Below are 10,411 nucleotides of genomic sequence, written 5' to 3' on the forward strand. Positions count from 1 at the left end.
GTGGAGTTTTCTGGGTTTTCTCCATATCTGTAACGCCTAAATAGGTGCCAGCTTCCCTTAAAAAGACCTCCTAGAAGGCATCTCCCCTAGGCAGATCACCCAAATGTTGTATTGCTATAACTAAACAAACAAACAAAACTTTCCCTTAAAATAAATTTTTTTTTCTTTTTTTTTTTTTATGTATTTCTTTCATTAGACATGATAAAATTTTGTTTTATAATATAATACTAATTACTATTATTTTTCAAAATATATAGTCTCTCTATTAGATACATTGGCATTTCTTTTAATCTTTTTTAAAATATTAGTTTGATTTCATTTATCTGCTATACTTCTGTTTAATGCTACCTCTATCAATGCTGTTGTATTTCTAAGAGATCTTATATTTACTTTAAATATAAAACATCTTTTTGATAAACATGAAACAGAACACTTTTTTTTTTTTTAATTTTAATATTGTGGATAACCTTTGTTATTCTATAAGTTTATTATTTTTAAATAGTTTTATTTTTGTATTTGCATTATATTAATCTGTTGCTTTAATACTTTTCTTGTAATTCTGGTTGTTTGTTTTTCACAACTGATTTAATTTTTAGGTTTTGGTAGATTGAATCACATAAGATTTTTTTGTAGTCTTTATTAGGAACCTTTGCTTTTTAGTTAAATTCTTTATAAAATTTAGTTTTTTTCAAGTCTATACATTTACAGTAAATAAAAGCCTTACATTGAAGACAACTTGTACACATCAAGTTTTGAAAAATTGGAAGAATATATAAAATGAAATTGAGTTTAGTATAAAAATAGCAAAGTATTTAAAAATGAGAAAATTATAGCTCCAGACTCATTGTTTTAGTTTAAAACTTGAGCACTAAACATTTTATATATAATTTTAGATCATTCAAAATTTTTATCATTTTTAACATTCATAATTTTATTTAAAGATTATTTTTTCAATTGTCAACAATCTTTCAATATATCACCAAAATATGTTGCATATTATGACTTTTTTTTTCCTTCTATATATAATTATAGAAAATATTTATGCTGTGAACTTATGAAATCTTTCTCTAGTAAAGTTTTTTTTTTTTTTTTAAATAAAGAAAATGATTTTATACAAGTGATTTGGAAATAGAAACAGCTCTAAAATTTATAATTCATAAGCAAAAAATTCAATTTGAACAGTTTTGTTTCTTGTAAGATACTTATATATTATACTAATTATGAAAGATTCAAAAAAGTTTTGGTAGTAATAGTTTAATAATTTTAGTTTTGTTGCTAAATTGTAATTTTATCCAGTCCTAGAGAGAGTAAATTTTCAAAGTTAAATATTATATTAATATTAAATGTAGTTCAGTTTTATTAATTTTTTTAATTTTATAAGAAATACTAAAAATATATAAATTTTTTTATTCTTCAGAAAACAACAAAAAAATAATTATGATATAATTTCTGGTACTCGTTACATTGGAAGTGGAGGAGTTTATGGCTGGGATTTGAAAAGAAAAATAATAAGGTATTTTCACAAAATTATATAAATTTATAATCTTAATTTATACTTGTTAACTTTTTAATTACAATTTATGATTAAATTAAACTTATGATGAAAGTATTGCTGCTGTTTAACAAATTATGTATTTTTTACATTGAATGATATTATAAATAATTGTTTATTTTATGTGACAGACTTAGTCAGTTCTCTGTAGACAAATTGCTCTTTTATACATATTATAATACCTGCTAAATTTCTGTTTTTATGCTAAATCTTCAAAACAAAAATATTTGGTTATTGTTCAATAATAGTTTCTGCCAGTTTTGGCTTTATAACAGCAAAATTATTGCTAAAAATTAATTTTTATTGTTTATTGTTGGCTTAATCTGTGGTTTTAATGTTTTAAATAATGTTTTATGCATTGTAACTTATTCACTGTAAAAAAAGAAAAGTTTCTTGTCTTAATAAGAGCTTTTATGATTTTTCTTTTTAGTTCGTCAAGAACTTCCTGTATAATATAGAATCCTATTGCTTGATATTTATACATATTTTTAGGATTGCATTATGTCTGATAGTCAGAAACTGCCTATATTTGAATATATAAAGTCATTCTTTCAACAAACTTTATGTAAATTTAAATTTATGATGACAAAAAGAAGAGAGATAAGGTAAATAGATAGAAGTAATGAATAAAGGAGACTTTAAAGATGAGTATTGGACAGAGAGAGAAGAAAAAAATTTTTTCAAAGAATAGCTTTTGATAAGTAGTTTATGTAAAAAAAATCTAAAAACAAACTAAGATTTCAAGAATGATTTCTGAAAAAATTTATTTTTAAGTTGGAAATGAAGTTCCTTATAAAACTGTAGCAATTCTCGAGAGCCAGAAGTTTGCCATAACATCCAACATTTAAATTTTTATTGAATACATAACATTAAATTCCAGATATATATATATTTAACAAGCTAAAAAATGAAATGATAGGCTGACAGCCTCTTATTCTTTTTGATCTATGACAATTTAAATTGGTATTAATATATAATCATTAAGATACAGTAAGATCCACTTAATGTGGGGATGTGTTCCTAGACGATAAAGCACTAAATGAAACAGTGTTAAAGGAGGCCATTTTAACATAAAGTAAATAGGGATAGGGGAACATGCGATCGAAAAAACAAAAATTTTACTTTAATTTTAAGTTATTTTTATATTAATTTGTATAATAATATATGTTAAATAACACATAAACATATGCACACAGAAATGCATAATATATTAATTAGTTCATTTTTTTCTTTATTAATAGTTCATGTTTTGCCACAAAGCTCCTGATTTTTCTAAAATTCTTGTTTTTTTTTTTTTTTTTTTCAATAAAGTCGTGAAGTTTCATTTGTTGCTTTTTTCTTTTCTTAAGCAAATGTCAGTAGCAGAAGGTTGCATCCAAAATGCCTCGTTTTGCTTTTGCACTCCTTTCAAAGTCTAAATCATTCGCTACAATTTGATCAACGATTTCGGTTATCGTTACCAAACTTTTACTAAAGAAATCTGTAACAAGTTCTTTGGGTTCTTTGTTTTCAGAATCTCTATTTTCCAGTTCCACATGAATTCCATGTTCTGTCAGTTCTTGAAGGACGTCGTTGGTAAGACTCTCACCAAAAACCCGCTGTAACTCCTCAATATCCTGCTCATCTACATCTAGTCCTGCTGTATCAATTAGGTTGAGTTTGATCAACCTAACAATACAGTGATAGGCTCTTCTCTTTAAGAATTCTTGCATACCTTCAGCCTTAACTTCTTCGACACTTCATTCATGCATTTATTGGTTAATTATTGCCAAGTGAAGCCGATATTGCCTATGGCATCCATGATGTTATATTTTTTCCAAAACTGCAGAAAACAAACATAGATTTAAGGAAAGTATGGTGCTACAACAAATTGCCACCTTTTGCTGATTGGTTTGTGTTTGGGAATAATCATATTATATACGAATAAATGAAATATGGTATTAATTTGAATCAGCATAAATTTTGAGCTTGTTTTTAGACTTCAAGCAGATGGCATTGTTGTAAACGAGGCAGCTATCTCTGACGCAACTGCTCCCATATATCGTTGATTGTTACCGCTCAGCAGTCCAGACAGCAATGGAGACGATGACGATATATATCACATATTATCATTAAATTACGTTTTTTAAATTTCTCCCCCCTCAACCCCCACATATGGACTTAACCTTCTATTCAACAAAATTTAAATCATTAGATTATCATTTATAGTTTACGAGATATAAGCACAACAAATCTTGCCATTTGTTTGGTTACTATGGTTTTCATATACCTCCCAGTACTAACCCAATTTTAAAGACATGTTTGGATCAAAAAAGAGAAAGACATCGACCATACATGAGGTGTTTAGCTGGCAGAAAAGAGGGTTAGAAAAAGGGGAGAGGAAGAAGGAGGAAGAAGAGACAGACAGTAGAGAAAGATAGGATCCCTATGAACAGCGTACATAAGACTACAGTATCCTCTGGGTTTGATGTTGGCATGCAGTTTTTAGGCTGCAAGGCCATAGTCCCCTGAAAGGTCTAAAACAAAACCTGAGTGTAGCAAAGACCAATAATTGAGTGCTGCCACGAATAGCTAAGTGTAGAAGTTAGTGCCAAATGGCTGTTAGTAGGAAGACTAATATCTACTTAATACTAATAAAACTGAACATGATTGCGAATCTTAATACTACTTACAGCTAGACAGACAGCACAAAAAGAAAACAAACTAGATGAGACGAATGAGAAAGATCCCAAAAAATTTTATTATTATTATTATTATTATTAGTTAAAAGGGCTGGCAGAATTACAGTATTAATAAAATAAAATAATATTACAGATGGATACCAGTCCTATCTTCACTGCTTGCCATGTCCAATCACCAGGAACAACTATTTCCACTGCAGAGACAACCTTTACTTAGAGGCTATGCCTCTGCACAAATATGTAAAACAGTTTAAAAATGTCTGCAGAGGCACAGCCTCTAAAGAAAGGTTGTCTCTGCAATGAAAATAGTTGTTCCTGGTGATTGGACATGGCAAACAGTGAAGATAGGACTAGTATCCATCTGTAATGTTATTTTACTTTATTAATTATTATTATTTTTTTATTATTGGTATAACAGATGGATTCTGTGGTATTTGTAGATTTCCTGACTTTTAATACCATTCCCTGATTTTTTCTGCTAAAAATCTCATTCCTGACTTTCCAGGTTTGTACAGACCCTGTCAATATCACTATAAACATGTTAGAGATTCGCACCTCGGTATTTCACAAGCTGTGTTCCATGTTCTCACACATCCTGGCCGGATCATACAATCCTCACCATTACAAGACCACGGCCTACAAAGTGTTGGTTAGGAGGGCTTTCATCCACTCTTATACTTCCAAACACTTGATGCTGAATCTACACAAATAGAAAAATTAATCATTGCTCGTGGTTACCGAGCAGTTGTACATTGCTTAGTGGATCAATTCCATTGGATGCTTCCAGAGTCCATGCCCAAGGTAGACACTTCTATTACAGACCATGGTGGAAAAGTGGAAGGGGCGTGTGTTACCATCAATTCCTTCCTAAGTTCATTATTTGCAAAAATTGCCAAGGAAACATGCAATTCTTATCGTTTTTCAGAGGTGCCTGTCTATTTTCACCATCCTTCAAAATGGAAAGGACCTCCCAACCCTAGCAGACTTCCTGGCATAGTGTCCCTATCAGAGACACCAGATGCAATGGGGACCTTCTGTACATTGGGTCCACTAAATGTTCTATGAAAAGGAGAAAATAAGAGCATATCTCTGAAGTGCAATGTNCTACAACTTCGGTTGTTGTTCGGGATACAGTTAAGGTTTTAACAAAGTTCGAGTGAATACATAATTAGCAAAAAAAAGTTGAAATAAAATGATTAAACAAAAATTATTACAAATATCGTAAATAACAAATGCATATACAGAGATATTTTTGGAGGGAAAAAATGGTCTTCACAATTTGAAATTGATCGAACACACAGTAAAATGTTTGTATACATGCGCGCCATCTATTGTAGGATAAATGTACTATGCCAGAAACCTTCACGGGAGAATATTAAACAACTTCCCAAAGTTTCATGGCAATCGGATAAACGATGTAGTAATGCATGAAGGACAGACACACAGACATACATTCATTTTTATATATATAGATAATGTATGGAGAATCAAATGGGCCCCTTTTGTTAACAATTTTAGGGATTATTTAATTTTGGGATAATGAAATCACTTTTATCATTAAAGTTGCAAATTATGCAGTCCTAAATATATTTATTTGAATCCAAAAATGGTTTTAGGCTAGTTAAATATCACTCTTTCACTTTGACATCAAAACTTTTACAACATAAGTGACCTTCAAAATTATTTTCAAGGTCAACAAAAACAGGTCCTGTCCAATTCTCCATACATGACTTTCTACATAACTACCTTAACTAAAATTATTGTAACTTCAGTACTTCTGAAATGAAAATGGTGCAAGGGACTTTTGACTTTCCCTATTATATATATATATATATAAACTCGTGTGTGTGTGTGAATAAACTTGTTTCTTATACTACGTTCACACACAATTCATGACTCACTTCGATCTTGATTTACCTACAATCTGGATTGTAACTGTTGCCAGACCAACATCCAACTGTTTGCACAGGCAGTCCACTTGAGAAGAACCCGGCTGTTACACGCAATGATAAAACTGACATAACTACGCAGTAAGTCACAATCATCAACAACCAAAATGGAAGTTTTGGTTAAAGTAAATACTTTTTCTTGCCATATATCTAATAATAGACAGATGTCTTTTTTTTCTCTGTTGATAGCCAACACGTGTTCTGCAGCCATCTTGTATTTTCTCGTGTGTGTAGGATTGTGGGATCTCTCTTATGACTGGATCTAGTTACAAGAACTCTCTTGAATTGATCGTAATTGAACCTTGTTTCAGTCGAGATTGAAACGGTTGAGAGAGGTCGCACCACAGACCATGGTCACAATTTATATCGAAATGCTCGGTGCGAATGGTGTATTATGATATTATGTAACATATGACACTGATTACATCTAGATGTTACTTATTGTTTATTGAATGTATACATATCTATACATAATACTAAACATATAGCAGAATTGCACATTTATTATATTATTATTTACAAATTTCAAGGGTTAATACTAGTATAAAAGTTAAAAGACATTCTATTAAATAACATATAAATAATTCTTCACAGTGTTATTTAATATAATTTAATTGTAAGTAAAACATTTAACAAAGCATAAAAAGCACACCTGGATTTTTACTAATGCTTTGTGGAGGCAGCAACGCTGTAGTCATAGTGTTTGGATTCATGATTAAAACCTATAATATAAAAATTTAGATATATTACATAAATACTGTATTGTTTGCAAATAATTTCATAAAACATTTATAAAGAAAGAGTGATTATTATATTTATTAGTAACTAGTTTTCTAATGGATTATCTACTTTATAAAAATTTTTTGGAAATGTCACAATTTATTAGAAAACTAACTTAAAGCTTAACAATAGTTTTAGTTAATGACATGTTATTATTTAATTAAAATACATATGAATATATAATAATATACACATGCTATCCGTTATTCTAAATATTTCATACTAACACCAAAAACAATTTAGTAAATGAGTATTATAAATAAAAATTTTTGAATTTGAATTCCTGTTAATTGAAATTATGATATAAACATACTATATATATAAGCTGCTTTTCTAGAATGTGTTTTTAACTGCAATTTTGGTATTTAGATTATCATCATCTATATTTTTAAAAAACATAATTCAGCAAATCAACATTAATTTTTAGTTTTACAGTTGTATTAAGTTTTAAGTACACTGCTTCAACACTAAAAACAATTTTAATGTTGAAACAATGTACTTAATTATGGTTTACTATAAAAACCACAGTGATACATGAAAAATTGATTTTAAATTTAATATTATATTCTGATTTAAAAGTTTACATAGATCTATTGTACACTTGTTTAATAAACCTGATAGAAAATAAAAATACTATGATTTATAAAATTTCTATTTTCTATTATTAATTTATTTATTTTCAATCATTATTTTTATTTTCTATCTATCAGAAGAAATTTAAAATTACCTTGTTTTATCAAGTTTCAGTTTTACTTATTGTATTTTTCACTGTATTTCTATTTTTATATCAATTCAGTGTTCTTTTAACTTACAATTCAACTACTTCATTTTTTGTTAGTGATATCTCATAATAAAAATAAAAAGCTGCATACATTCAGGTGGAAATATTCTGGATAACTAAAACTCATATCTAATCATGCCCAAACTTTCTGCATAAAAATTTTAAGTCAATGAATTAAGGAAGGTTGTAGTATTGATGATCAAGGTGAAAAAAGTAACTTATTGCAAATCATGAAAGCGGTACACGTGGGCTGATCTGGTGGTCATGCTTAATTACAATACAGCTTGCTTGGCTTTCTCACAAATAATACTCTTCGGGATGATATCATCAGCTAATTATTTCTCATTTATCCACACTAGGAGGAATTTTCCATCTCAATAACACGCAATCTCCTGGAGGTGTCACATCTTTAGCCAAATTTGCTGCTTTTATTGTTTCCTTGTTCTTAAGAATGCACACTGTTGACTCTGGTATATTAAGTAACCTTAAGAAAGGGTAAATCACTCCTTTCAAAAGGTACTGTAAATGCAATTTTCATTTTATTATGAAGTATTTACATATTTATTCTTTTCATGATTTAATTTGTTATTTAGGACATTTAATTGTGTTATTTTTACTTTAAATAGCATAAATAAATAAGATCTAACCACAGAATAAAAACAGTAATAAACAGATCACCTTGTGACCCCAGCAGTAGAGTTAATATATCATAATGTTTTTGATCTAATACTATAAGCCTTCCTCAGTGAATTACTATTTAAAATAAAAAAACATAAGAATATTGAATTCAACAAAAATAATTTTCATACTGTTGAATTTGATATTCTTATGTTTTGTTATTTTAGATTGTAATTCACTAAGGAAGCCCTATCATATTAGGTTAAATACATTATGATTTATTAAATCTATTACTTCTATCACTATCTTATTACTTAGTGTATTTGCTGTTTGAGTTTATTAAATGGGTATTGTTTAGGGTCTGGGAATATATTAATTCAGTTTCCATTATTTATAATGAGGAAAATTGCTTCAGACTTCAAACAGCCTCCTGGAACAAATTAAATCCAAAGTACAAGGCACCACTGTACTTTCAATAAATAATATCAAATAAAAACTAATAAATCCAGAGTTCAAATTCAAAATTAAAAAACTGAGTACCTTTCACTGAATATTTCTATTTATTCTTTCAAATTGTATTGAAAGATTTTGACCTTCATTAAAAAAATATACCCGAAGAAAAAACTTCAAAAATAAAATGTTTGAATTCAAATATGTCAGAATCTTCTACGCATTCCACACGGAGGTTCTCACACTGAAAAGGTTCAAGTTTTTAAAGAAATCTACTAGAACAAGGTCATAGGTGCTGACTGAAAACATTCGTAACAGTTTTTAAATTAAATGCAAGGCCCATGTAAGGTTAGCGAGTTTTATTTACAGTTATTATTCTTCAAAACCTTACCTGTTAGCCTTTTACTATTATATCAGTACACTACATTAGTTTGAAATAAAAAATAATTTTATTCGTTTAGATATGATTTTCAATCACTGTATGCCATTAACTAACTAATCAGGATAACTTCTTTAAAAGTTCATGAAATTCAGCCAATAATTTTCATGAAAATAAAAATTAGTTTTAATGATGATAAAATGATACATCCAAAAGAAATGTTTTTAAAAATGTTTTCTGATGTATTTTAAATTTTTCAATAAAATATTGTACTTATTTTGTTAGTTTCACTTTACTAATCCTCATATAATTTGTCTTTCTTGATGGACAAATTTACTAGCATTGTTACTAGATAATATGGTTGGAAAGCTGCTATTGTTCTCACCCTTCATTTTTATTCTAGGGACAACTGCTCCCGATACAGCAGCTTTTTGATTGGCAAGAGTCACGTTAACACATGCATATTTTTAAAGGTGTTTTTGTACTGTTTCTAGTTATTTCAGTTTTACATTTTTGAGTTTTTTATAATATAAGATTGTTGATTTGGCTTTATATTAGGATTTCTCTAACAAGATCCTGGCTGTTTTTTAATCTGGAAAATTCTGCAAATTTTTTAAAAAGTTCACTTTTTTCTTATTTTGTGTTAAGGTTGAGGAAATGTTGCAAATAGAAAGTATAATTAACTCAAATTGTCAAAATACATTTGTATTTATTAATTTTAAGCCTGCTTATTAGTTTTTTAAATTTTCGCTCGATATGGCATGTCAAAAATGGTCAATAATCAATATATAGCTTATTTATGGAAGGACTAACAATTCTTTACTTGTCAGAACCTGTAATATCTGGAATAACTGTGCTTATGCTGTCTTAATTTTTAATTTAATTAACTATGCCCAGTAGCTTCAATACAGTAGAGCGTCGATTTTCCGAAAGTCAATCATCCGAAACGTCAATCATCCGAAAGAATTCCACTCGGCAAATTTAAATTTTCGCCAGTGCTGTGGTGCTTCAATCTTTGGCTATGTCTTGGGTTACTCAAATATTTTACGTTTTTGATACTAAATTAACATCTGAAGTATAATTTTTTATTGTTTTTATATTTTTCAATATATTTATTTTGTTTGTACAAAATAAAAAAATAATTTTTAACGATACAATAGTCTTTGTTAGGTTTAACATCGACGAAAATTCAACGCGAAGCGACACGCAACGGAGAAAAAT

At 28.7% G+C, this 10,411-nt stretch overlaps 1 protein-coding gene across 1 annotated transcript in view; it reads right to left on the reverse strand.

Moving 5' to 3' along the window:
* LOC111633718 (double-stranded RNA-binding protein Staufen homolog 2-like) overlaps positions 1-10,411 on the reverse strand; it is a 140,067-nt gene that overhangs the window by 119,593 nt on the left and 10,063 nt on the right. The window contains exon 2 of the mRNA XM_023378331.1: positions 6,835-6,904. Coding sequence (XP_023234099.1) covers positions 6,835-6,895 — 61 coding nt within the window. The 5' untranslated portion in view covers positions 6,896-6,904. The remainder of the gene's footprint in view (positions 1-6,834; positions 6,905-10,411) is intronic.

The sequence above is a fragment of the Centruroides sculpturatus genome, unplaced genomic scaffold (genome assembly GCF_000671375.1).
Source record: "Centruroides sculpturatus isolate CEXI.00-Female unplaced genomic scaffold, Cexi_2.0 scaffold850, whole genome shotgun sequence".
Classification (NCBI taxonomy): domain Eukaryota; kingdom Metazoa; phylum Arthropoda; class Arachnida; order Scorpiones; family Buthidae; genus Centruroides; species Centruroides sculpturatus.